General features: G+C 50.5%; 10 protein-coding genes across 10 annotated transcripts; 5 read left to right on the top strand and 5 right to left on the bottom strand.

Moving 5' to 3' along the window:
• Positions 1-57: 57 nt before the first annotated feature.
• On the bottom strand, positions 58-1,031 carry PSV08DRAFT_214694 (P-loop containing nucleoside triphosphate hydrolase protein). The gene is made up of 2 exons (XM_014220044.2): positions 934-1,031; positions 58-855 (listed from the first exon to the last, which is right to left on the bottom strand). Exons 1-2 carry the CDS (start codon positions 980-982, stop codon positions 233-235), a joined length of 672 nt encoding a protein of 223 aa, XP_014075519.1. The 5' UTR covers positions 983-1,031; the 3' UTR covers positions 58-232.
• A 2,372-nt stretch (positions 1,032-3,403) lies between these two features.
• On the top strand, positions 3,404-4,612 carry PSV08DRAFT_358474 (uncharacterized protein; the record flags this gene model as incomplete). Its single annotated transcript, XM_066092959.1, has 2 exons — positions 3,404-3,428; positions 3,456-4,612. The coding sequence occupies 2 exons, from the start codon at positions 3,404-3,406 to the stop codon at positions 4,610-4,612; spliced, it is 1,182 nt and encodes a 393-aa protein (XP_065950052.1).
• Positions 4,613-6,469: 1,857 nt separating this feature from the next.
• Positions 6,470-8,319, top strand: PSV08DRAFT_376920 (general substrate transporter; the record flags this gene model as incomplete). The annotated part of the gene is made up of 5 exons (XM_014220041.1): positions 6,470-6,517; positions 6,572-6,980; positions 7,036-7,298; positions 7,373-7,732; positions 7,783-8,319. The coding sequence occupies 5 exons, from the start codon at positions 6,470-6,472 to the stop codon at positions 8,317-8,319; spliced, it is 1,617 nt and encodes a 538-aa protein (XP_014075516.1).
• A 626-nt stretch (positions 8,320-8,945) lies between these two features.
• PSV08DRAFT_168466 (uncharacterized protein) lies at positions 8,946-10,658 on the bottom strand (the record flags this gene model as incomplete). Its single annotated transcript, XM_014220040.1, has 2 exons — positions 8,946-10,166; positions 10,242-10,658. 2 exons carry the CDS (start codon positions 10,656-10,658, stop codon positions 8,946-8,948), a joined length of 1,638 nt encoding a protein of 545 aa, XP_014075515.1.
• An 892-nt stretch (positions 10,659-11,550) lies between these two features.
• On the bottom strand, positions 11,551-12,577 carry PSV08DRAFT_358473 (glycoside hydrolase; the record flags this gene model as incomplete). Its single annotated transcript, XM_014220039.1, has 1 exon — positions 11,551-12,577. The coding sequence occupies one exon, from the start codon at positions 12,575-12,577 to the stop codon at positions 11,567-11,569; it is 1,011 nt and encodes a 336-aa protein (XP_014075514.1). The 3' UTR covers positions 11,551-11,566.
• Positions 12,578-13,208: 631 nt separating this feature from the next.
• Positions 13,209-14,243, bottom strand: PSV08DRAFT_193959 (60S ribosomal protein uL22). Its single transcript, XM_014220038.2, has 4 exons — positions 14,212-14,243; positions 13,931-14,144; positions 13,620-13,807; positions 13,209-13,573 (listed from the first exon to the last, which is right to left on the bottom strand). Exons 1-4 carry the CDS (start codon positions 14,212-14,214, stop codon positions 13,418-13,420), a joined length of 561 nt encoding a protein of 186 aa, XP_014075513.1. The 5' UTR covers positions 14,215-14,243; the 3' UTR covers positions 13,209-13,417.
• A 166-nt stretch (positions 14,244-14,409) lies between these two features.
• Positions 14,410-16,096, top strand: PSV08DRAFT_261185 (Fibrillarin-domain-containing protein). The gene is made up of 4 exons (XM_014220037.2): positions 14,410-14,492; positions 14,547-14,610; positions 14,776-14,988; positions 15,040-16,096. The coding sequence occupies exons 2-4, from the start codon at positions 14,594-14,596 to the stop codon at positions 15,746-15,748; spliced, it is 939 nt and encodes a 312-aa protein (XP_014075512.1). The 5' UTR covers positions 14,410-14,492; positions 14,547-14,593; the 3' UTR covers positions 15,749-16,096.
• A 722-nt stretch (positions 16,097-16,818) lies between these two features.
• Positions 16,819-21,317, top strand: PSV08DRAFT_406885 (uncharacterized protein). The gene is made up of 3 exons (XM_066093753.1): positions 16,819-17,705; positions 18,125-18,283; positions 18,314-21,317. The coding sequence occupies exons 1-3, from the start codon at positions 16,866-16,868 to the stop codon at positions 21,227-21,229; spliced, it is 3,915 nt and encodes a 1,304-aa protein (XP_065950051.1). The 5' UTR covers positions 16,819-16,865; the 3' UTR covers positions 21,230-21,317.
• Positions 21,318-22,027: 710 nt separating this feature from the next.
• PSV08DRAFT_376900 (uncharacterized protein) lies at positions 22,028-23,708 on the bottom strand. Its single transcript, XM_014220035.2, has 2 exons — positions 23,577-23,708; positions 22,028-23,503 (listed from the first exon to the last, which is right to left on the bottom strand). The coding sequence occupies exons 1-2, from the start codon at positions 23,634-23,636 to the stop codon at positions 22,034-22,036; spliced, it is 1,530 nt and encodes a 509-aa protein (XP_014075510.2). The 5' UTR covers positions 23,637-23,708; the 3' UTR covers positions 22,028-22,033.
• Positions 23,709-24,426: 718 nt separating this feature from the next.
• PSV08DRAFT_168571 (uncharacterized protein) lies at positions 24,427-25,607 on the top strand (the record flags this gene model as incomplete). Its single annotated transcript, XM_014220034.1, has 2 exons — positions 24,427-24,544; positions 24,646-25,607. The coding sequence occupies 2 exons, from the start codon at positions 24,427-24,429 to the stop codon at positions 25,605-25,607; spliced, it is 1,080 nt and encodes a 359-aa protein (XP_014075509.1).
• Positions 25,608-25,675: the final 68 nt, after the last annotated feature.

The raw sequence follows: 25,675 nt of genomic DNA, 5'->3' as shown, positions 1-25,675 counted from the left end.
GATGAAAGGTGATAGTTCAAGTGTTGGGTATTGTTTCTTGTGTAAAAGAAGCCTTGCTGTCGTGAAGTGTTTGGATAGTTTGGTCTTGATTAGATGGCCTGGAGGTCATAGGTTTCATACAATGTATTACATAAGGATACAACCGTCTCTTCCAGGACTCCACGAGGTAGAAAACCTCAGTCGGCCGCCACGGGGTATATCAATGCTGTCCAATCTCCGAGAAGCATCACAGCTACCGCATAACTGGCGGTCTCGCCTCCTTATTGAAAGCCATCCTGCTGCACAGCCATTCAACCGCCTCTTGCACACCCGTACCCGTAAGCGCACTACAGGGCAACACTCTGCTATCCCTCATATTGCCTCCCTTTTCGCCCTCAAACACCCTCCGCACAAACCCCTCCTTGATCCTAACCACCTCCACACAATCCTCTCTGTCTTGCTTATTCGCCAGAATAAGTATGGGCACACCACTCGCCTCTTCATTCGCCAACACGCTCTCTAGCACAAGCTTACACTCATCCAGCCTGCCTATATCCTCATTACTCGCTGCATTGCTCGCGCTCAGATCCGCTAGCGTCGCATTGCCCACATCGCTGCTGTCGATAACAAAGACAATGGCATGGCAGCTGCTGTAGTAAGACTGCCATAGGCCGCGGAGGCTATGCTGGCCACCAACGTCCCATATCTTGAGGTAGATGGGCGGGTTTGGCGGGGGAAGGGCAATGGTAGCGACGTTTTGGCCCACAGTGGGCACGGTGCGGAGGTTGGCGTTGGACGAGGTATATGTGCCTTTTATTTGCTCGAGGAGAGTTGTTTTGCCGGCATTGTCAAGGCCGAGGAGCAGGACCGAGTATTCTGGGCGCGAATGTTAGAGAGTGCGGGCGCATGGCAGATTGGGGCCTCAGATCAAGTGATCCCGGGGGATTATGTTACCTTCTTTGCTCGTCGCATGCAGGTATATGGACTTGAAGAGGTGGTACATGGTTTGCGCAACGCGTGCTGTTGGCGCGTGGGCTTCACATGTTGATGGTGGATCGGAGGGTCCGTACGGGACGCGGTTGACGCCTGCAACGTGGTCCTTATCGATAACAGGCTTGATCTGGAAGGGAAAGACATCCTACACCCCTTTTTCTTCTCTTGTTCAACACTCAAACTGCAACTCCATTATTCCATGTTGGGTCAAGTAACACAGCTAAACAGGAACCACGCGAGATGAGCAACGATCAAATTTACATCTTCTATCGCTGGATACATTGACACCCAACATCACACTACGGGAGGTTAAGAAAGACGGCGCCACACCAATCCACGCTTTAACTGCACCAAACATTTACCCAGTCGTTCAGATGTACTCCCAGTCCCCTTTTTGTTTGCTGCTATCGTCTCGTTTCGCCCACTGAACAACATCCACTACATATCAGCAATGGTGGCTTAGTCAACTTGCCGGCTGGTCCTTGGTCGAGTTTTCCTGGACGATAAGACTGTCAATGCCGATCCGGACGTCCTTCGCTATCATCGCATCGATCTAGGGAGACAGGCCCACTTGGAAAAATTCCCTCAGATCCATTGACCAAGTTGAACATGTTCTGAGGGGCCAATCGATGCGCTGCATCACTGCCGCCTTGATGATAACACCCCCCGCAACTATGGTGCAACAAAGCCGCTATTAGATAAAGCTTACGCCATCTAGCAGAGGTAAATCCAAAGCAGCAAATATGACTGGCGGAAGGTGTAGCTAGGTGTGAAGATGTTGATGAACTGTGTCAAAAGTATGCATGTGCAAAATCATAGGTCTCGCACAGGGTCATAAGGTCGGGCTCGTTGGGCCGGCATGCTAGTAGCAACGGCAGCAGCATTAGTAGATGCCTTTTGTTTCGCAGCCAAAGCTTTCTTGCGAGCTGTGCAATAAACAGTCAGGTTCAGCTACTGAAGAGGTAGATTATTGCACATGCCTTCATGCTTCATGCGAGTTAACGATAGACCGAGACGTTTCCCTACGACTTCCAAGCTCACTGGACGGATGCTCTTTTCGGCTAGCTTCTGGTTGACATTGTTCACAATCGCGTTCTTTGCCTCTTGACTGAGAGCCCTCCATAGTATGTCAGGGTCTTGTTCTCTGAGCCTCCTGGCTTCTTTGGTTATTATCGCCTATCCATGGTCAGGTTTCGCAGAGGGTGAGGGGAAAAGATTACGGTCTCACAACAAATACGTCATCCCATTCGCGCGCGGTCAACCCGGCATATCTACGAACCTCATGTTTTGACGGTTGGTCTGGTAGCCGCCGCATGGCACCAAAAAGAGGTTGACAATTCTTGAATTCTCATGCGTCGGACATGATAGCACGCGTCCTGGTTATAGCATGCGGCCAGCTTGGCCAACACTGCCACCATAACCTCCCCCTATTACTTACTCCGCGGGTCTGAGGTGTGTCCACATGAAGGAGAAGAGTGCCACGCACGGGTTTGTTGGCCGCAGTTTGTAACAAATAGGCCGCAACATACGTAGTAGTTACGAGGTGCGCCACAGGGGCCACCCCTGAACGCGATGCCAAGAACAACAAGCCCACAATCCTTCGTCTGTGTATCTAACCTCAGCAGAAGGACGCTTGGGCTATACTGCGCCTTTCCACCTATTTATATGCGACGATACATACAGGGGTCCGAGTCGAAATGATAAATGCTGACTTTGTCAGTTTTGCATATCACAAGTATTAAATAACTATAGGACGGTGCATTAGCTATCCTTAAGGTATACTCCCGCGATTTTATTGCAAGGCTGCTGTGTTTTTCAAACTCAATTGATCCTACATGAAGATTTTTTTTTCAAATTTGTATCACATATTTGCTTATCTCTTTAGTTACGTTTTGGAATGAACTGCAATAGTTTCTCATGCAAAAAGAAACAGGATTGTATCGTCTCCGAGATACCCTCTTATCAAAGTCTAACAAAATGATTTAAGAAAAAACTCTGAATTAGCCTTGCCTGCGATGCGACAACTATTGGGTCATGATTATACTCGGATGCTCCTGGCGAACCGTTCTTCAAAATGTTCCTACTCCAACTCACGAAGCGCACCAAAATCCTTGGCTCGTCCACGATTACCATCATGTTGAAAAAAATTTTCACGTACCAGAGCATGAAGCATACGCAATTTTCCTCTGCTCCAGCGCCGCCAGGGTGAGCTGATAGACAATAAGCCCCTTTCCGTCCGTTGATGAGAAGAAACAGTTGGAAGCAATCGGAGGAGTTGATGCACAATGCAAACTTCCACAGGATGGAACTGTGGTGTATAGCATATTTGCGAAGAATCTCTGCGGTCATTCATGGAACGGAGACAATGGGTATATCTTTGCGCAAACTGTACTAGATATATCTCCACCTCGGCGCTGCATATCGGCCACTCATGGCTCCGGCGAAACGTGGGCGCAGTAAGACTGTGACTAATAGTAAAATAGAACAGTGGCCAAAAGGACGAAAGAACATCCACTCGGTTCAAAAAGCCAATAGATCTGATGGTGGCAACACAGCTGCTAAGACAGATGATCACCACTCCAAGAGCCCCGGATCCCGCCATGTTAGACAAGGATTTATCATCAGTTACCCACCCAGGAAATACCGCTCCATAACACATCGAGCCATGACCAGTGCGCAGAAATATGCAAAACAGCAGCATCTAGAGGAACAAGTTCATTTCATCATCATCACGCGCGATAACAACAAGCCAAATGCATACGGCACGGCCTCCACCGCGCATGGTCCTTTAACATGGGCAGCTGTAGCAAAAGCATACAACGAGAAATACAATGTCTCCGTCACTGCAGCAGCCATGGAGAAGCGAGTGAGACAGCATCGCGCTTTGTGGCTATCAAACCACCCAAACTATCCCACCACAATCGTGTACGCGAAAAAAGACAAGTGCCTACAAACTCCTTGTCCAGACACTAGCGCTAGGGAACGTAGAGACCGAAGTACACATGATCTTCTGGACAAACGGGATGCGAATGAGCATGTAGCAGGCTGGTTACCACCAGACGATATCCGCAACCAATCCGACATGCGTTCCTACATCGAGCGCGGAACAGCAATCAACACTGGTGTCGTCACTATCCAGATCCTAAATGGGCACGGTGAACCAGTTGACGCTATTAGTATCGACTGTCACATCTTCCAAAAAAGTGCTTGTCTTCTCGGTCGACTTCGAAGCAGCGAACTTACACTGGAAGTTCAGCTGAACGGTTCGGCAGTAGCAGCCATCCAGTGCTATGTTGTATGTGCATCCTCACATGACCTCCCCCCATCGCCGAATCAAGAGATAGCGAATGAGGTTTCTCTCATACAGCTTTACTGTCTCGCTGCGCAGTTGGAAGATGATCATGTCAAAGGGTTGGTGTTGGATCGCTGGCGGATGCTGGCGGATCAGGCTGAAGAAGTTGAGTTGGAACTTGATGAGCTTGACCTGCTATTCGATTGTACGGAAGATGGTGATGCGGCGCGTACGTTTTGGGTGGAGGCAGTTTGTGCGGCGGGATTGAGTGAGGGGTTGCTTACGAGGAAGAAGTGTGGGATAGCGCTTGCTGAACATGTTCGAGACTTGATGTTGTCTTACGCCTGAATGCTGATGATCTCAACGATGGTACTAGAATGCTTTCTCGACCCAAAAGCATGAGAGCGCACTCGCCCTGAAGTGTCTCGTAGCAATGAAAAATTAGAGTATGGGTATTTTTTATACGCGCACGCTAGCAAAGACTCTTTGCAAAGTGTGCCCCTGTACGTTCCGTCGTACGCACCAAATCGCAATATGATTGATTGTATCCTAAGTTTCTCGGCAAAAGGTTGTGTTGATGATCGTGCGGTTTCGTCATAACAGATTCGTCATTTCGAATGATATATCTTAGAGCAGAGTGGGGTGTTATTGGTGTTATGCTCTTGCACCTCAGCACTGTCTGATGATGCATTCCAAGCTCCCGAAACAGATGGCCAGATCGAGTAGTACATAATAGAAAAAAACTTGACCCAGCGTCTCGTGAGATTTCATTTGTGAGTATTCAAAGAAGGACAAAACATCTGAATGTTCAGCAGGTATGCCTCCCAGAACAGTGCCGATAAATGCCGCGAAACTCAGGAGGCATACTTACTACCCTGGGCACAGGGAAGTCCAACAGGAGTTTGGCTGGTTTTCAGAAACCAAACCGGCCCGGAGTGCCATGATCCGAAACATTGGAAGCACCTTGTCCACAACGTTGCAAGCCTGTCGCATATCATCTGACTGTTTCCCCTCCGTCTTACCTGCAGGGCAAATACGATCATCGCGGCCGTAAATACAAGGTATGGACTGGATATCAACACCGTTTTTCGATAGCTTATCCGCATTAGGTATAGCAAGGGGAAAGATTACGAATGTGAGGAAAGATACGCGAGTCGTGATTCAGAATACGTACCAGTTCGACACCCGCCCGACATGGTGGGTATGGGTAGATTTACCCCGCTCGACACGTGATTTACTTCAACTCGACCGCCACTGGACGTGACTGGAGCGACGGAAATTCCTCCGTTGAAACACGATCCCGTCTTACTACTCACCCAATTGATCAGCATGCATTATTATAATGAATATCGACTTGGTTCGTTGGAGCTATGATGCCTACGCGATGGCTCGAATGCAAAGCCAGACGCCAGCACTTCCGTCAACACTGCGATGCCATCCATAGGAAATACGGACAACATCAACAAGGACCGTATGTACGCGCTTGACGAACATTTAGTCTAAAGTGCATTCAAACAATGCAGTTTGCGTGCAGCAATGGCTTCCTGTCTGACTCACAAAACGCTGCAGTTGAGGCGAGCAATCCGCCGTCTTGACCAGTACCTATCTACATTTCTCTACTGGTACCGAGGCAAACCATTCCACCGGTTGCGCTGCAAACGCCATGGCCAAAGTGAACGGCGAGGTTGGTTCTTTCAGAACATCAATAATGCGCAATTGCAGCGAACAATATGATAATAGAGCCCCTTCCCGTCAAGATCGCGACATTAAGTTTACGCCCAGCGAGGTCCGATACGTTCTACTGTATCTCCATCTGCTTCGAAGCTATCAGCTATTACGCTTGATCGTTCCCTAAGATGCCCAAGGAAGGGGTTACTCCCGTATCTCCGTGATTCTCGAGTCAATGGCGCACATCCATATGAACATAATTATCAAGGGCTGTTCTAGCCACCAGAAAACCGCTTTTTGATAGGACGACTGATTAGAGTTTTCTTATTTCCTTTGCTTGGCGTCTTGTTTCTGGAACTCTGGTCTTAGTTCGACGCGGCTGGGGTACTGCATAAGCCGGACATTTCGGGCCATAGCCCGATACACTGTCAAGATGGAACTGCCTTGTATGCCTCTCCCTAGATGGTTTTAAGTCTAATCGTATCCCCACAAAATCTTCTCCACATCTCCTTCATTGCAAACGTCTCTACTAAAACAATGGCGGAAAAGAAGGAGGCACATGTCAGTATGACCACGGAGGATGCCGTAAGTACCAATCTCCAAACTTTGTTTCACCTTCACCTTCTCACACGATGATAGTCCAACAACAATGTTGTGTCAGAAATCGCCATTGTCACAGGCTCGGAAGCAATTGCAGAAGCCAGATTGAAAGAGCCCGTCAAACTCTTCACGAGCTCGGCCATCCTACTCTACATTTGCGGATTTGTTGGCTTCTTCTGCTCCACCTGCAACGGATTCGATGGCTCCATGTTCGGCGCTCTTCTCACCAACAAACAATTCAAGGAATACTACAACGTCCAAAGTACCGGTGCATGGGCTGGCATCGTGACATCAATGTATCAGATAGGGGGAGTTGTCGTGCTTCCCTTCGTCGGCCCGGCTTGTGATACCTGGGGCCGTAGGGTCGGTATGGTTATCGGAGGCACACTTGGTTGCATCGGTGTAATCATCCAAGCGACTTCCCCCGCCTCGAGCCCTGTAGGCCAATGTAGGTCGTTCCAATCAGCGACGGCGAGTGCAAATCTCACTAACCTTCTGATAAGTCATGGGTGGTCGTTTTCTGCTTGGATTTGCCGTACCGATAATGACGACTGCTGGACCCGTGTACGTCATCGAGACTGCGCATCCGTCCCATCGTGGTGTTATAACTGGTCTTTATAATACTTTCTGGTTTGTCGGATCACTTCTTGCAGCCGGCGTTACGCGCGGATCTGCGGGTCTTGCAGGCAATCAATCCTGGAAAATTCCCGTGTGGCTCCAAATGCTCTTTCCAGGCCTTCTTGTTATACTGCCCTGGTTTTTACCTGTAAGCCGCACGGACCAAGGCACCGGGTGCACGGACCAAGACACTGAGATGCACGTATACTGACTGTGTTAAAGGAATCACCTCGCTGGCTTTACACTCGTGGCAAACAGACAGAGGCCAAGAGAATTCTTTCAAAGTATCATGGCTGTGGCAATGAAGATAGCATATGGGTCTCCATGCAAGTCCGCGAGTATGACATCTATCTGAACATGGATGGAGGTGATAAGCGCTGGTGGGATTACAAGTCTCTCTTCATGAGCCGCTCAGCCCGCTACCGTCTTGCTTGTAACTGCGTAGTGTCCGTATTCGCGCAATGGGCTGGAAATGGAGCTGTAGATTATTTCATCTCAGGAGTGCTCGAATCAGCTGGTGTTACATCGGAGATAAAGCAGATGAATATTAACCTGGGTAAGAGCTGTATGCAACTTACCTTTGTAAGTTTTCTAGCCTCAAACATGGTGTCCATTCTGATAAGATACAACAGGCTGTCGTTGGTGCTACGTTCGTTGACAAGCTCGGCCGCCGGCCCATGTTGATAGGAACATTCAGTATCATCAGTGTCGTCTGGGTTGCTGCTATTGTGGCAGTCTCGTACCAGAACAGTCACCACAGTATTCCTGCTGGCAACGCCTTTATTGCACTAGTATTTCTCTTCAATGCCGTCTTCGCCTTTGGAATTACGCCGCTCCAAGCGCTCTATCCAGTCGAGGTGCTCTCTTTCGAAATGAGAGCCAAAGGTATGGCGTTCTCGCAGGTTGCGCTCCAAGCGGCTATGTTGATCAACCAATTCGCGTATCCTGTCGCTTTGAGAAATATCGGCTGGAGGCTCTACATTGTCTTCGCGTGCTGGTGCCCTGTTCAGGCATTTGTTGTCTGGCTCTTCATTCCAGAGACTAAAAACCGCACTCTTGAAGAAATCGATGACATCTTCAATGCGTCGAATCCGAGGAACGCATCGTTGATGAAGAAGAAAGTTGCTGTTGATGGACAGGGAAATGTCCTTGAGCTTGAGAAGATCTAACTACGAGCATATCGCTTGACTGGCTCTCTCTTGCGAAGTCCCAGACGGTGGTCAATACGTCAGTTATCAATCCAGTTGGAAGGTTGTTGACTCTTGTTGAACTGAAGGCATAATCATTCTTTCTACCATAAGAGACACTTAAATATTATAAGAGAACAAAGGATCCATCTCATCACCTGACGGAGAATGAGATGGAAGTAAGAAGATAGTTTTGACAAACTCAAACTCAAACATCAAACTGATACGCAAACTCGCAATGCTTGCTGAGGTGTGAGAGAGCCCTTCCCAACAACTCTTGTTTGCAAATTACCATTACATGATGATTTTGGAATCTTCTAGAGGTTTGCTTTCAATTCACACTTCAATCCGTCCCTTCATCATGATACTTTTTTAACGTCCGAACATTCACGAGATCGTATTCAACAGTCACCTTTTTGAATTATCATAAGACTGAAACAGGAACACGTACAGTGACATCTCAAGGTTCAGGTCTACGAATTCACCAACACCAACACCAACACCAAGTTCCTATAGCTTCCTTTCCCAATTCTCTTCAACACCAACGCCTGACGCTCATCCAAATTCCAGGACGTAGAAAGAATTACCGTACTCATGAGCCTTTCACACTAGAGCTGACTGGGCCCATACATCTCCTCAACAGCTTTGCCCGCCTCTCGCATCGCATGCTGCTTTTCAACCCCCGACGCATCTCGTGCCGATCTCAAAGCAGCCTTTGCCTTCTCTAAGCGGCTCTCCATCTCCAGGACCTTCTTTTCAGCGTTCAACATCTCAGGCGACGAGTTGTCCTCCCTCAGCTTACTCAACTCAGTGTGCGACATGCCGCTTACAACACTCGGCAAAAGTCCATTCGAGTGGCGGATCAGCTCCTCTGGGGTAGCAAAGTGGTAGAGCGCTTTGATGAACGTAGTGGGCGGATGGTTGACGGAAGATGTGTAGCAACCGCGTGCAGTGTGCGGATGATGATGGTACCGCTTGCAATACTCTTCGCGCGAGCAGTTAATCAAACACTCCTCCGACGCATAATTAAAGACCTGCTTTACTCTGTCTGACATCCTGGAAATCCAATTCGCATCCGCCTGGCCACCCAGCCCACTCATCAGATCCACAATGAACCGCAGCGTCTGCACGTCCTTCGAGTTCTCCGCCAAATGCGTAACAACGCCTTGTCCGAAGTCCTCTGCGCTGAGCTTCGTCGGGTGCATAGCTGCCATTGATGCCCGCGAGCGACCAGCGACACGCTGAATGTCACTCACCACCGCATCAGTAGTCACCTGACTGAGCCGCTTCCGCTCCACAAACAGGAAATGAAGCCGATCGATAACCATGTCGACAACCCACTCCACCTCGAGTATCTGTGCGAAAAACAGCAGATCAAGCAGCCCTTCCACCGTCCAGTCTATCTTCTCTGCCTTCACCGCGCCGAATCGGTCGTACACCCCTGGTGTAGCCGCCTGTGCTTTCCACAGGTAATGTTCTGGCAGCCGCGTTGCACGCACGGGAGCGATGACTTGAATGAACACATTGACCGTGCGTGCGGTGAACTTCTCGGGGACATCGATGACAGTGAAGTGTGTATTTCGCTGCAGATTTCGGGCGTAGAAAGGTGAGTTGGCAACCAGTATCTCGATATCGACGCACTGCGGGTTGTCTTTTACCAGGCGGTCCTCGTGTGGGTTGAGGAAGTGGAAGCGCACGAACGAGGCGGTGCGGCTGCGGATGTGGAATTTGGCGCGGGTCGTGGGCGTGATGTACGTGTCTGAGATAGATGCTGGGTCGTAGAATCCGGGCATCGAGCGTGTGGAGGGTATAGAGAGGAGGGCTTTGGTCTGAGGGGAAGGATTGGGGGGAAGGGGGTGGGGGGTAGGCTGAGTAGGATCAGAATGCAACGCTTCTTCACCTACCATTTGTGTGTCCATGTCTACGTCCTCGTCTGAATCTCCTTCTGCATCGATGTCTGGGACTGGGTACGTGAGTACGCGGGCGTAGTCTTCGTTTTCGCCGAGAAAGATTTTTCGGGCGACGCCGCAGCGTTTGCTCAGCGTCTTCCATGCCAATGGCTTTAACTGCTCGCGGAACTTCTCGTTGAATTCGGCAGTCACTTCATTCCAGTCTTTCGGACCGGTGGCGCCGGGAACGAGGTTGTCGCGACAGTAGATGATGAAGCGATCTTGTTCGGACACGGACTGAGGGCGTGAGAGCCATGGGCGGGTACAGAGTAGTTGAGAGATAGTCTGCTCGGCGGTGACGGAAGAGGGTCGTTGACGGGGTGCTTTGGCTGCAATAACACGTGCACCTTTGGTGTTGTTCGGAGAAGACATGGTGACTGCGTTGATATTGTTCTGGTCAGTGTTCTCTGTATCGATCTTAGAGTCTTCTGACAGAAATCTGAAAGCGGCTTTATGTTTGATGACACCGTAAGACGACAAGCTTGTGACTCACTGTTCGATATGCAGGAATATGACTTCGAATTGTTTATTCTTGCCCTTTGGGGTTTTGGTTGAGATTTGAGGTAATGTTTGAGAGAGAAGATTTGACAGAGGGGCGATAGGTTTTTATCTCAATGCGAAATCGAAGTGAGTGTGTATAACACCGTGATTACGTTGAAGTAAATTGTACAATGACTGTGAAACTGTGAAAGTGAAATGGAAATAGCTAGCTTTGGTATGGAAAAATAGTCAGAAACGCTTGTGATCCGGTTGCCTCAGTCCACATGGGAAGGAGAGTGAAAGTGATGACTACCATGTAAACAAGCGGTCAAAGTTGTGCCAAACGCGAGCTTGGGATGATTGTTTGATTCATGAACTGAATGAACCAGACACATATCTTGATACTCGTGGCGGTAAGATGAGCGTTTGATCATTTGATCATTCCATACTAAAAGCTCGTAGCAACTGTATCGCAGCACTCGCCTATCATTAGAATTACTGCCTGGAGATGTAACTGATGTACCAAACACAAGAGGAAGTAATACATACCATGTCAATAAAAATCGGTTCGTGTATTCAGGTCTTTTTGCAGCTGTTACGATACATGTCTATCATCCAGACAAGCATTCAGTCACTTCAGATAAGCCATCTCGAATGGAATACAACATATGCATATTTCAAGTCGAAGAGATCATCTATAATTCATTCCATGTAGCGCTCTCATAAGCGCATGAGTGGTATCTAAAAGCAGGCTAGGGTATCTAGAGTAAGACAAACGCGATAATCTGACCGGGACGCATCTACAACATGGAGAAAACGGTAGCGCATGCGGCTAGAGCGGCCATCATTCCAACGCTGACACGGAGACCGCTTCCAGCATCCTCCTCTGCACCTTCTCCCTTCTGTCCTTCTTTGAATCCATCTCCCATATAAAGCGCTCCCAGCTTTGTAAGACCGCCATCATCATCGAACAATGCTACTCCATCGCCAGTCCATTCATTCGCGTCATCGGGCCGGAATGCGCCAAACCATGCATATCTCGCGACGTTCTCCTCTCCATCAAGGTAGGGTAGTGTCTGGTTCATCATTTCCACGGTGTTGTCCGCATCTTGCTGAGGCAGCGCCATCTCCGTAATCCAGAGCTCGAGCGGTACGCTTCGCGATGTGTTTTTGTTGTAGAACTCGTCTAGGGTACCTAGCCAACTCGCAAGGCCATCAAAAGCACCGTACCAATGCACAGCCACAAAATCGGCTGGACAACCGTTTGTGGAGTCAATGTCATAGCAGGACTCGTTGAATTGACGTAACCAGTCAAGGCCGTTTGGGCTACCAGTTGTGCTAGGGTGGCTGATCAGCCATTTTCTTCCTCCGCTATCGCCCTTGCGAAACGGGACGACGTAATCGATATAAGCTTTCGCAGCATCTTCGGGGCTTATGCTGCTTCCGCCGCTGCTTTCTGAGCCGTCCGGTTCATTGAAGGATAGCAGATGTTTGCTACTCTCTGGCAAGCCTCGTATTACACGCTCAGTTTGTTGATCCTTGGTGGCGTCGATACCATGAATCATAGGCACGAACTCAAGTCGGTTGGCTGGGATAAGATCGCTATTTGGGTAGGGTGACCAGTTGTAGTACCATGACAGTTGCGAGCTTTCGGAGGTGAGAAGTTGATTATCAGACTTGTGCGTGTCGCCAATGAATGCAAAACCACGTTTTGACTGTTGTGCAAGCGCTGTTGTGGCGAGTATCGAAAGCGCAGTGGTGGTGAGTCTCATTTGTTGTTTGTGTTGTCTGGATGGGTGTAGGCGAGGCATGTTGGTACTTGTGGAATCACAGATTGGATATCCACAAAAGCTTTGCTAATGTTTCAAAGAAGAGAGATATCTGGGGAAAGACGATTGATAATGGATCCCAGCGTATACCTTAGCTCTTATCTTTCTACTACACATGTTGCGGCAAGGTACATGCCCATGCTGGGCTCGTGCTGGGCTTGCGTCATTGGTCGCGGGAAAGTTGGTCAGCCCGGCCGAAGCAAGGCGACGCAAGATGCTATGACGAACAACAAGCGAGGTAGGATCAGCAGCTACGTTACTCAATGGAGCAATTCGGACCAACTGGGGCCGTAAGACAGCCCTTGAGCGGTTGGAACGTACCGATGTTTATCCTCAGCTTGCCAAAAGCCATGTGGCACACTAGACCCAAAGCATGATAGCGTATGTCCATTCAGCTGTCTGGAAGTTAGCACAAATAGGTATAGACCAAAGTTCCCATAGAAAAGTAACTTCTAATTTAGTCAGAATGCTATGCTGACTATGGTGTTTCGTGCATCCATTACAACTATCATAGCATTATACGTCAGCTCCATGTGGTATGAGTAGACATGGCGGTCGCAGAATCTCGGGTCGGCGCGTGTCACGACGGTAAAGCACAAGAGTGGCGACGGAATTGGCATAGGCGCATACGGTATCGATGTTTGTGTGAACCAGGCCTTGGCCCTATTTATTTCATGGACCAGACACCGTAGAAATCGAAGTGCCATATCATGCATACATGATGAGTGTGAAAGACCCTAAAGATTCATCGCTCATTTGACTCCAAACCGTGCCCATGCCTTGACCGTTTTCTTCGCCGCAACATCACCACCCTTGTTTCCTCTATTCCTCAGAGGCGGTGATGGCCTTGCGGACAGCACGGCCACGCTGCCTGGAGTTCAAGCGGCGCTCGAGAGTCTGGGGACCCTTCTGGACGACCTCGGCACCTTCGGTGAGGATAAGCTCGATGTGGGAGGGGTTGGACATGTATGGGTTGATCTGTTCGTGTTAGGAAAGTTTACGCGATTCGTCTCGGTGTACGTACACGACCGTGAGCACGGTAAGTGCGCCTTCGCTGCTTAGGAGCCTGGTTGACCTGGATGTGCTTGATGATCAGGTTGCTGGTGTCGAGGCCCTTGGTGTCGGCGTTGGCCTCAGCGTTCTTGAGGAGACCGATGAGGATCTCGGCGGACTTGACGGGCCAGCGGGCCTTGGAAACACCGAAAGCCTTGCCTACTCAAGTCAGCGTGCGTTCCTGCAATCGCCAGAACAAACTCCATCTAATCTCCAAGTCCCCATCTCTTGCATACGTCCTCCCATCGCGCCAATGCGCCAATCGATTTCAGGGCCACTCACCCTGAGCAGTGCGTCCAGTGCTGCCTGCGTACCGCCTCATGGGAACGGCCTCCTTGTGCTCCAGGACATTTCCGAGGTAGGTAAGGGCGCGCTCGAGCTTCCAGCCGTTGACGGCCTGAGCGGTCTCGCGGGTGTTCTTGAAGGAAACGCGGAGGTAGCTGCCGCGGGCGCGGGCAGACTTTGCGCCGTCAATGGAGGTTGCTCCGTAGCGAACCTGCAAAAATTAATTCCATATTCGAGTCGCAAAAGTCAATGATGCATCGTGACGGTGGTAGACGTACCATTTTGTCGATTTGTGCTGTGGGTGTTAGTGGAGGTTGACGACGTGGTGTCTGGGAAATTCATGTCAATTTTCGATGTGGGCAGAGCGGCTCGGCAGCACTGCACGGGCCACGTCACGTGTCTAGGTGTGCGCGGTTCTGCGCTAAGACCAATACTCGGATTTTTTTTGAGCTCGAACTTCAAGCTCCTGCAGTACCCATCGCTCTATCGCGACACCCAGTATCCACACCCACTTCAACGCGCAATATCGCTGCGCACCGAGTGGAATCACATATCACGAGTTAGTACCATGTACATTGCAACTTTAGATCTCATAATTAACCATGCGCGACAGCCTTTTCATCTCCATAAGCTTCAACGAAAACTCCGAACCTAGTAGCAATGGCCTTCACTCCCAGGTATGCTTCCCACTTCTCGAACCTCCACTGCGAGGTATAAAAGACTTGGAATACGCTCTTTTGAGCAGTACTGCGCCAACTTGAAACTTTTCACTTCGGCCTGTCGCTCAATAGATTCAAGTCTAAAATACTTCCAAGAAAAAAACTTTACTAACACATCTTCAGAGGTGGTCGCGGTGGTGGTCGTGGCGGTGGTGACCGTGGCGGTCGCGGTGGCTTCACTCCTAGAGGCGGACGTGGTGGAGGCCGCGGCGGTGGTGATCGTGGTGGCCGCGGCGGAGGCCGTGGTGGTGGCCGTGGTGCTCCACGAGGCCGCGGTGGTGCTCGCGGCGGTGGTCGCGGAGGCGCGCGTGGAGGAGCCAAGGTTATTGTCGAGCCGTGAGTAAAGTCCTCGTCCAGAGTATAACCCCTCGCTAACTTTAGATTCAGCCATCGCCATGCAGGTGTCTTCGTCGCTCGCGGCAAAGAAGATCTTCTCGTCACCAAGAACCTGACCCCCGGAGAGTCCGTCTACGGAGAGAAGCGCATTAGCGTTGGCGCCAGCGCCGCAAAGGACGGCGAGACCGAGGCCAGCAGCACCGAATACCGTGTTTGGAACCCCTTCCGTTCCAAGTTGGCTGCTGGTATCTTGGGTGGTGTCGACAACATCTATATGGGCCCTGGCTCCAAGGTGCTCTACCTTGGTGCTGCTTCAGGCACATCAGTCTCCCACGTCGCCGATATCGTCGGTCCTGAAGGAACTGTCTTTGCCGTTGAATTCTCCCACCGCTCCGGCCGTGATCTGATCAACATGGCAACCCACCGCACCAATGTCATCCCCATCGTCGAGGACGCCAGGCATCCATCGAAATACAGGATGCTTTTGGGCATGGTCGACTGCATCTTCGCTGATGTTGCTCAGCCCGATCAAGCACGTATTGTTGGACTCAACGCCGGCATGTTCTTGAAGGTTGGTGGCGGTATCGTCATCTCCATCAAGGCCAACTGTATCGACTCCACGGCCGCTCCCGAGGCTGTGTTCGCACAGGAAGTCGCCAAGCTACGAGAGATGGGCATCAAGCCCAAGGAGCAGCTTACCCTTGAGCCTTTCGAGCGTGACCACGCCATGGTTGTGGGTGTCTACCAGCGTTCGCAATAAACGGGGCTAGGTGCGATGGGCTGACGGCGCTTTTTCTTATCTGAACGATGCATGCAATGTGGTCATATACCTGTACTTTCATGGAACTTGGTGTTTCTCAGGCGTCATGTGGGGAATCTTTTGTTTTGATAAAAGATCTATGGATGCGATTTGGACTGTTCGATTGAACGAGCCTCTGAAAAAAATGCGCCGTGATGTTTATCTTGGTGCATCGAGAACATGAGCCTGGGTTGCAGCTTTGGCCTTTGCACAGCTGCTGTCACGATTCAGCAGCGTTGAAAAATGTATTGTGTTCAATTAGCTTTGATATTGGGATTTTTCTCAAACAAAATAGGCTTCTTATCTCCGATGAATCCTAGTAATTCCCATCACTTAACATGTATCAGCCTTGCACTATTGGACAGCAGTAGGAAGGGCCGATTGTCGCATTCAAAGTGGGAAACACTACAACTGCAGAGACAACATTCCAGCATTGGGGATATTACCTATACATAACAAACGGATGATATCAGCAGTAAACACGGTGCTCATCATTGTACGATTGACTTTGTCTGGTAGTAGAAAGCAATAAAACCTTTTTTTGAATTGACAGTCTGTTGATTCACTAAAAGGCATCATGTCAAAGCAGCCTTTAAGACATATCTACATGATTCCTTTCTGGTTTGTGGAGTAAAAAGGCCTCTTGATCACCAAAAGATTAGCCATCGAGATTGCCAATTGTCGAGCTTTGCGCTACGTTTCTTGTTGGAACCAGAGTATAGGGTCTACGGTTTATTTTACAACACAATACGTAGCTAAGAAAAAGTGGACGAAGCGCAGGGTCATCTTATTCCAATTTTATCTAATAGTAGCGTGTATGCGACAAGAAAACGGCAAGATTTCCATATCCTAGGAAGATCGATAGACTTGAGAAAACAGGTGATACTAGAATGCAGAAAAAGCAGCGGAACGCTAATGGACGTTCTTGCCTCTGCATCGAGGTACGGTGATGATACACAATATGTTGAGGCGTGACGTCAGATCAACGTACTGGTAGAAACGGTAAAAACATCAAAACCGCAGTCAGTGATGCAGACAAGGTCTCTACCTAGACACAAAATCATCTCCATACTTCAAAATGGCGTCTCCTCAAGCACCGGTAGCACCCTTGTACAAGAACATTATCGTTTCTGGTGGGGCGCGAGGCATTGGCCGAGCATTGACCAGGATGATGCTTGAGGCTGGTCACCACGCCTACGTCTTCGACATTGACAAGGAGGAACTCGAGCATACGTGCAAAGTCCATCTCCAGCAGTACCACGCGGACGGTAGACTAGGATATGCCGTCTGCGACCTTCGGAATGTGAATGAGATCCGGGCCAAAGTCAAGGAAGCCGCCAGCTTCTTCAACGATCGTATCGATGTTCTCATCAACAACGGCGGCATTGCTAGTCCTCAATGGAAAGACGGCAAGACGATGGAAGACCCCTCAACGATTGATGAGTGGCAGGCGTATATCGACACCAATCTCACTGCTCCATTTGCCATGAGTCAGGCGTGTGTTCCTTACATGAAGGCACGAGCCTCAGATGTTGAAGAGGGGGCACACATGCAGAATGCAAACAACTCCAGCCCTGCAGGACCGTGTATCATACACATTGGCTCATTCCGCGCACACCAGTCGGACCCCAACCAGGAGGGATATGCATCAAGCAAGTCTGGTCTGATTGGACTAATGCACTCAATGGCAATCAGTCTGGGACATCTAGGTATCAGGGTTAATCTCATCGCGCCCGGTCGCATCAAGGTGGCACATGAGAGCAAGGAGGGCGACGAGAAAGGGACAGATTGGGCCAGTCAGATCAGCGAAAAGGATATTTCAGATCACCCAACCAACAGAGCGGGTAGACCAAAGGACATTGCTGATGCCGCGCTGTATCTGATTGAGGCAGGCTTCGTGACCGGTCAGGACATCACGGTTGACGGAGGAGCGCTCAGGAAGAAGGCATGAGGATCAAGAAAGAGGACATGCCTAGAGTATGCGTGGAGGATATAGATAATCAGTTAGTTCCAGATTACAATGAAAGATGATACCCAGATCATGAATATATCGTGGCATGGTGGGGTGCTAGAGACGACAGGGATTGGATCGCGGAACAGGACCGCTTGTTGATCTTGCTCGCACGGACCCATGGCCAAAAAAGTGACGCAGGCGAAGTTCTGCAATGACTTTGCGCACGCATTTTTGTACCAGCTTCAAACACCTTCAAATTGGCTTCTAGACTAAGCGCTGCCGGTCGTGTTACGGCCGCCACGATCCATGTCCGCTTCTTGAAATCACACAGTCGACCCCGGGCGGAATTTCGATTCCAGCCTCTCCTCCTACCGCCCTCTAAGCCACTCGAACCCGTCGATGCGAAAGGCAGACCACTTGCGGATAATAGCAGCCTGAGGAATAATTCAAAAAACATGTCCTGCAGCGTTGAAATCATCACTACGCCAACGGCCGACAGTCCAGGTACTGCGCTCGTGCTGCGCACGGCAACCAAGCACTATGTCTTTGGCAGCATGGCAGAGGGCACACAGCGTGCAATGGTGCAACAGGGAACGCGCTTGCTGAAGGCACAGGATTTCTTCCTTACTGGCAGGGCTGAATGGAAGAATATGGGCGGGCTCATTGGCATGATGCTTACACTGGCCGACGCGAGCACAAGCTCCTACACCACCTCCATGGAAACCTTCCGACTGGCCCAGGAGCGAGGCAAGAAGGCTGAAATACCGTCAAAACCGCATTTTGACGTATACGGTCCCCCCAACTTGAAGCATACATTGGGCACATGCCGGAGGTTCATCTTTCGCAAAGGCATACCCATTGTTGCCACCGAGTACACAAACCAGTCACCGGCTAGGGACGAGAAGGGCGTCATACTTCCCACATGGCAAGACTCCAACATCAATTTATGGGCCATGTCGATCTCTCCAGCTGGCTCCCAACCAGATGCACAAGCAGAAGCCGAAATAGAGGAACGGCGACGACACTTTGACACGCATCTGAACACCTTTGAGGACTTCCAGGCCCCAGAAAACGAAACTCCAGAAGCTCGCGAGGCCAGATACGATAAGATACGGACCGCGACCATCAAGTTCATGTTTGATTCCAACTGGAGCTTCGACACTCTTGTCGAGCAACACATCTCGGAAGTGAAAATGCCAGCCGCTATGTTTGTTCGCAACCCGGAAACTCACAGCTATGAGCCTTACGATGGACCGAAACTAGGAGGTTCAGAACCTCTGCCCGATATCACCGTGTGGACACGGACACCTTGGCCTGGCGCCCAGATCCTGGCTCTCCCACCGACTAAGCCCGCTTCAGAGTGCGTGTCGTACATTGTGCGAGCGCAGCCTATCCGCGGACAGTTCGATGTTGCGCGTGCGAAAGAGCTGGGCATCACTCCAGGGCCAAAATTTGGCCAGCTTTCCAAAGGCATATCCGTCCAGAATGCTAGTGGAGAGTGGGTCACACCGGAACAAGTTATGGGTGCGGATAGACCTGGTCAAGGAATTGCTATACTCGATGTTCCCTCGGTCGACTATGTTGACAGTATTGTTCAGCGAGAGGAACTGAACTCACCAGAAGTCATGAACGGTATTGGAGCTATCATCTGGATGCTTGGCCCGGGCGTGGCAGGCCACTCAACTCTGACAGAGTTCATGAAGAAATTGAGGGACGTGGAACATGTCATATCTTCTATAGATACTGCGCCTAATCGTATGACTAATGACTCGGTTGCCATTCAAGCTACGCGTCTTGGACAAGTAGATCCTGCCAGATACTCCACGCCTGTGTTTGACAATACTAGCGTCCCTCAGAAGAGTATCTACAGAGCCGGCCAATCGGCGTCATCTGAGCTGCCAAAGGGTGTCATTGCTGCTGACCGAGGGTTGTCCTTTGCACTTATGCCAAGATTTACCATGAAGAAAGAATTGATCTCGAGGCCTTTTGACGACGAAGCGGCAAGACGAGACACAGCGCCCGAGGTACTCGAGTTGGCCCAGGAAGCTCAGACAGTGTTGCAACACCATCGCGAGGACATGAACAAGTGGAGACAGCTCCTGGCACGTCCAGATACAGAAGTTATTACGCTCGGTACGGGCTCGGCCTTACCATCAAAGTACCGCAATGTTTCTGCGACTTTGGTCCGGGTTCCTGGCATTGGCAACTACTTATTTGACTGCGGCGAGAACACGCTTGGACAGCTCGCGAGAGTTTTTCCCCATGAGGAACTCATCGATGTTCTCAAGAATCTGAGGGTCATCTGGATTAGCCACTTGCACGCTGACCATCATCTGGGAACAGCTGCCGTAATCCGGGCCTGGTACCAAGTAGTACACAACAGTGTGCCAAACCTGCAACCACTCGGCAATACTGTGGGTGGTACTGACATCAGTGCGTACGGTTTATCTGTCATTTCACATAGTGGCATGCTTCAGTGGCTACATGAGTATTCTGCGATTGAAGATTTCGGATACAGTCGCATCCTGCCGTTGCAAATCACTGCCAATGAACACGGCAGTTCTTCCCGACTCTCGATCATGAATACCTTCGGAAAGGAGAGAACAGAAAACCCAGAAGTGCACAGATCAATGTATGAGAAGTTCTTTGGCTTCGTGGATATTCAGACTGCGAACGTATCACATTGCCATGGCTCCATGGCCGTCTCAATCACCTTTCCTCGCTCACCCTCGGATCCCGAAGCTGTCAAGCCGCTCAAGGTCAGCTACTCAGGCGACTGCAGGCCAAGCTGGCACTTTTCAAAGATCGGCACAGATACCACTGTGCTCATCCACGAAGCGACATTTGACGACGCGCTCGTGGGCGATGCCAAAGCAAAGAAGCATTCGACCACTTCCGAAGCCCTAGGCATCGGCGCAAAAATGAACGCCAAAGCAGTCGTCCTCACCCACTTCAGCCAGCGCTACCAAAAGATCCCCGTCCTACAAACCGTCACAGACGGCGAGCAAGAAGACCCCCTCCTCGACCCGTCAAAAACCGCCGAAGACCCCACCCTCAATGACGACGAAGTCGATCCCACCCTCGACAACGCAGACAACATGGATATCCATCCCACCATTGCCCGACCCCCGCGCGACTCCGCGAAGCCCATCCCCGCCCTCCAGCGCCAGTCCTCGTCACTCGCCAAAATGGAGCAAGTAGTCAAGATCCGCAACAAAGACCTCAAAGTCGCCATTGCGTTCGACTACATGCGCGTGCGCATCGGCGATATCTGCGAGTTGGAGCATTTCACTGATGCGCTAAATACGCTGTTACTCAAGGAAGTGGAGGCGGATGGCGAGACTGTGGATGGAGAGGCGAGTGAAGGGAAGGGTAGTGCGAAGAGGGCGAGCGAGAGTGATGGCGAGGGGCGAAAGGGGAATAAGAAGAAGGTGAAGACGAAGCAGGTGCAGAAGGGCAAGAAGGAGAAGAGTGTGAGGAATAATTAAGGGAGAGGGTTGTTGCAAGAGTCCCTTTTGGCGATAGAGAATAGAAATTTTGCGATGTAATGATCGAATGACAATTCTCTCTCACTCTCTCTCGGCGTCTAAATGAGATCTGTACCTCCAGTATCTCATGACCTTTTCCTTTCTAACATCCATCACATCGTCTCCCCGTTTCTTCTTCTTCGCCCTCAAGCAAAGACAAACCCCATTAATAGAAACGACAAAACAGCCCCCTCTTATACCTCTCCCCCAGCAAAAGGCCACGCAATCCTCGCTTCAACCCACTCATCCTCGATCATCTTCGATACGCCTCCAAAATCACACACGTCAACACTCTTCTCTTCCTCGTAACATCGTACCACGCCAAGTAACTTCACCGCCACGCTGAACGCGCAAAAAAAACGGGGGGGAGGGGGGGAGGCGAATACAATTAAGTTGGTGATTGTAACGTTGTCGATGGGGGGGAAAGCGCAGGGTTTACCCCCCTTTTGGGGGTTGTAGAGGCGGAGCAATAGTTAGCCCGAGGGGAGATGGGATACCCGGTGAGTTGTGATAGAGCTTGGCGGGATAGGTAGTAAAGGTGGCGGGGAGTGGGGCTGGGTTGTACACTTGGCATGGGTGGACTTATCTAAGTAAGTAAAGTTTGCCCTGTGTTGGGAGGGAGGGGTGAAGCGGGTGTTGCCGGGGGACATATGCATGGTATAAATCGTTGCTAGGAGCATGGCTCCTAGATGGGGTGAGGGAAAAAAAAGCTGGGGTATAACAATGTACAACAACTATTTCCATGTTGTACGAACAGGACAGAAATCAAAGTTCGGGCAAGGGCCGAGGAGAAAGCGTTTTCATGTCCACAGTCGTACGGAAGCTCTTGAGGAACTCCCGCATTGCACTAGGTAGCTTGGGTCGCTCCCACGCTTTCATTACCGTAATGATGTAGGCTTCGTCAGCATCGCGGTTGCGGTTCATGTAGAAGAGCGTGTTGCCGAGTGGAAACCACATAGCGCTTAGTCCTGTGACGCCGAATTTTTCTTGCATGAAGTAATCGACTGAGCGGCAGATCATGCGGGCAAAGGGACGCGGATGCGGGCGGTCTGGATGGGAGAGGGAGTAGTCGGATGTTGGATCTATGCCTGAGGCAATGTCGAGGGAGGAGTAGAGGAAGAGGCAGATGAGCCAGTAGCGGACGGTGAGACAGGCAATGTCGATGTTTGGGAAGGATATCGTTGTGTACAAGTCTACAAAGGTAGGGGTGTAGATTGAGTCAGGGTCTGCGGATTTCCAGCTTTCGAGTTGGAAATGCATGGTCCAGCATTTGGAGAGGGTGTGGAGTCTGAGTTTTTCTTTGTCAAGGGTGTCTAGGGAGGCGAATTGGAGTTTGTCGACCGACCAGAGGAGCTCTGGTATGCCACACATGATGTCCACGAGGGCATCTTCGTATAACTTTGTTCTTCCTTTCCAAGGTAGCGTTTTCCAGTCCTGTGCATCGAAGATGGTCGGCTTCCGGGCGCGTATTGCGGGTCCCAGGAGTCGGTATCTGGCAGTGGTAAAGAACATGTGGGCTGCATCATCGGCAGCAAACGCCTCGGGTCCCCGGCTGATGATCATAGCTAGTTCACCTTCCGCATGGCTGAGCCAGCTCTTAGCTTGATTAGACGAGTCAGGCTCAGCGCCATATAGCATGTCAAAAATGCCCATGATGCGAGGCACAATGAGCAGTGATTTGCTGTTTGCTCTAGCAGGATTCTGCAACGCCATTGCCGTTTCCTTGAGCGCCTTACCGTATAGCATCCTCCCGTGCCGGGTAAGGCTTGCATTCCCTGTGGTAATCCCAAGTTGCGTCATGCCGACGGCCAAGGTAGCCATCTGTAGTGCCTCATCACGTGTACTGAGCAAAGGTAGCAAATTAAACAATTCCCTGGCGTCGACATTGGTGTTACGTATTGTGCCTGCAGGACTGTACATTTCGAGAAACGCAGCAACGGTCCTCTCGCTGTAGGCCGCTTTGGCAAGGCCCTGGGGGAGCATCAAGTTCACAGAAGTGGGGCGTGTGTCGCATCGTTGTACAGCAAAGGTGGACTTTGAATGATGCACCACCTGGTAGTCTTGCAGATCTGGCTGGGTGGGTGATGTCTGGGCGGTCGCACATTTGTATGTTTTGAGTGCGGCAGCCCGACTTAGCGCGCCTTGCTGGTAGATGAAGATGCGATCAGAGTCGTAACCTCGACATTTGATCCCACGTCCCTTACACTGGCCGCATTCAGGCTGGACTAGGTCGCACTAGAGGAATGAATATCAGCCGCAGGGTCCTGGCTACTACTACTCTGTGGCGAGGACAGGGCTTTCGACTTACACCTTTTTTCCTCTTCCTACAATCAACACATCCCTTGGAGCGCCCTGGAACCCCGACCATGGCGATCTAAGTGTGGAGAAAGAAGAGGCGCGTGTACGCCGATTACCTACTTAGTCAACAAACAGGTTAACGCGCAAGGCCAGCGCAGAATGTTCCCTATGCAGAATCGGACGGCATGCTTCCTTTAATCGCCAGCAAGGGTACATTGGTGGAGTTAGGTTGACAGATAAGCAGCTCACCCATTGGTGTGGACATGTCTATGACGCTGAGATCCGTGAGGTCCGAACAAGGCACCTTAGTCATAAGCCGACCCGCTTTATCAGCTTCCCTGTCCAATCATGCACATTCACTCTTATCCTCTTCTGGTTCAATCTGCGCAACCAATCAAAGTTCTCGTACTGGAACGCCAAGATCTCCGCCCCACCGCTGTAGTAACCCGGTACCCTGCAGCCCGCCGGTGGGGCGTGTGAATATAGTATGAGTACTCCGACGATCGTTGTAAAACACCTCTGATCGGGCCCCAGTGCCGTCGCAGAATCAACTCTTTGCGGTTGTACTGAGCCCACCGCTTCTGAGGCAGTGCACGAAGCATCATACATGCTGCGCCCACGGGCCCCTTGGCGCTTCTTCCTTGAGTGTCACGTACACAATCGTCTCGAAAAAGGGGCATCATGACGTTGATATCGAAACAGTAGTGTAGGATATAACATGGAGTGGGCCATCGCACGAGAAAAGGGACATTAGAAGTGTTGATATCAAGCAACTCCCCTTGATACTACAATAAGCACTTTCTTCTTCAATCACCTTCATCACTTTCTTCCCTCTGTTGTTTGGTGCAAATATATACAACATGGTCGCTAAACCACCCTCATCGAGCACTTTTGCTCGCAAAGTCGCGAATCCACTAGGTTTCACAAAGACGTACAACTTTTGGTTGTACTTTGTATTCGGGGGTGCGCTTCTTGGTTGTAAGTGAACTTATTCTCCCCTTTCCACTCCCTCCCAAATCACCTAAGTTGGGCCTTTATTTTTATTTTGTTTTCAAAATTTCCAACACAATGTGCCACAGTTTCACTAGCACGCCTGCAATACCTTGCATTCTCGAGCAAGTTTTGTCCCGCCGACGGGCCGAGTCCGACGGGAAATAGCGCCGCGCCAGGAGAATGCTACTACTACCTCAACTTCAACAGATTCAAAGTGGGGATTCTGCTGCATCTTGGCGGTGTCTTGCCCGCAGGCATAATTGCCGTGATGCAATTCACGCCATTTATCCGACACCGCTGGCTCATTCTGCACCGAATTGGCGGATACGCTTCGCTGCTGCTGTACCTGATCAGTCTCGTCGGCGCACTGATGATTATCCGACATGCATTTGGCGGCGGTCTCGATGTCCAGAGCTCGCTCGGTGCGCTGGGTTTCACTACCCTGGGCTGCTTCATTATCAGCTACATCAATGTCAAGAAGCTACAAATTGAGCAACATCGCGCCTGGATGCTACGCGGCTGGTTCTATGCCGGCTGCATCATCACGACTCGCATCATCATGATCATCTCAGCACAGGTTATCAAGAACAGTGGGTACTACACTGTGTGGCCTTGTGCGAAGATTGCGGCTACCATCGAAGACGAGATCGATCTTGTTACTTCGTATCCCACATGCTCTGCCTTTGTCGACGGCTCAAACCCAGACGCCGTGTCTGCTGTGGCCGCAACTATTGGATCCGGAGACAGGGCAAACACGGGTGCTGCGCTGAACATTGCATTCGGTATGGCAGTCTGGCTGGCATTTGCACTACATGCTATGGGTGTCGAGATCTACCTGCACCTTACACCGCGTGAGGCCCAGCGTCTGCGCCAAGTCAGTTACCAGAAGCAGCTCGAGGCCGGTATGCGCAACCCTGGTTCCGCAGGCCTCACATCAGACCGTCTGGGTGATGCGGAAAGGTGGTCGCCCAATGCATCCAAAAAAGATAGTACGAGTCCATTGATAACCGGGACTCCAGAGCCTAATCCTAGAGTAGAGCGCAGATGAGGAGAGGAAATTAGACTGAGTGAGGTGGATTTGTCAAATGACAGCAAAGGTATAGAATGCTTGGAACA

Source organism: Bipolaris maydis, assembly GCF_028858645.1.
Source record: "Bipolaris maydis strain C4 unplaced genomic scaffold PSV08scaffold_1, whole genome shotgun sequence".
NCBI classification, from domain to species: domain Eukaryota; kingdom Fungi; phylum Ascomycota; class Dothideomycetes; order Pleosporales; family Pleosporaceae; genus Bipolaris; species Bipolaris maydis.
Note: the sequence above shows the minus strand (reverse complement) of the source record. Positions and strands in the feature narration are given on the sequence as shown.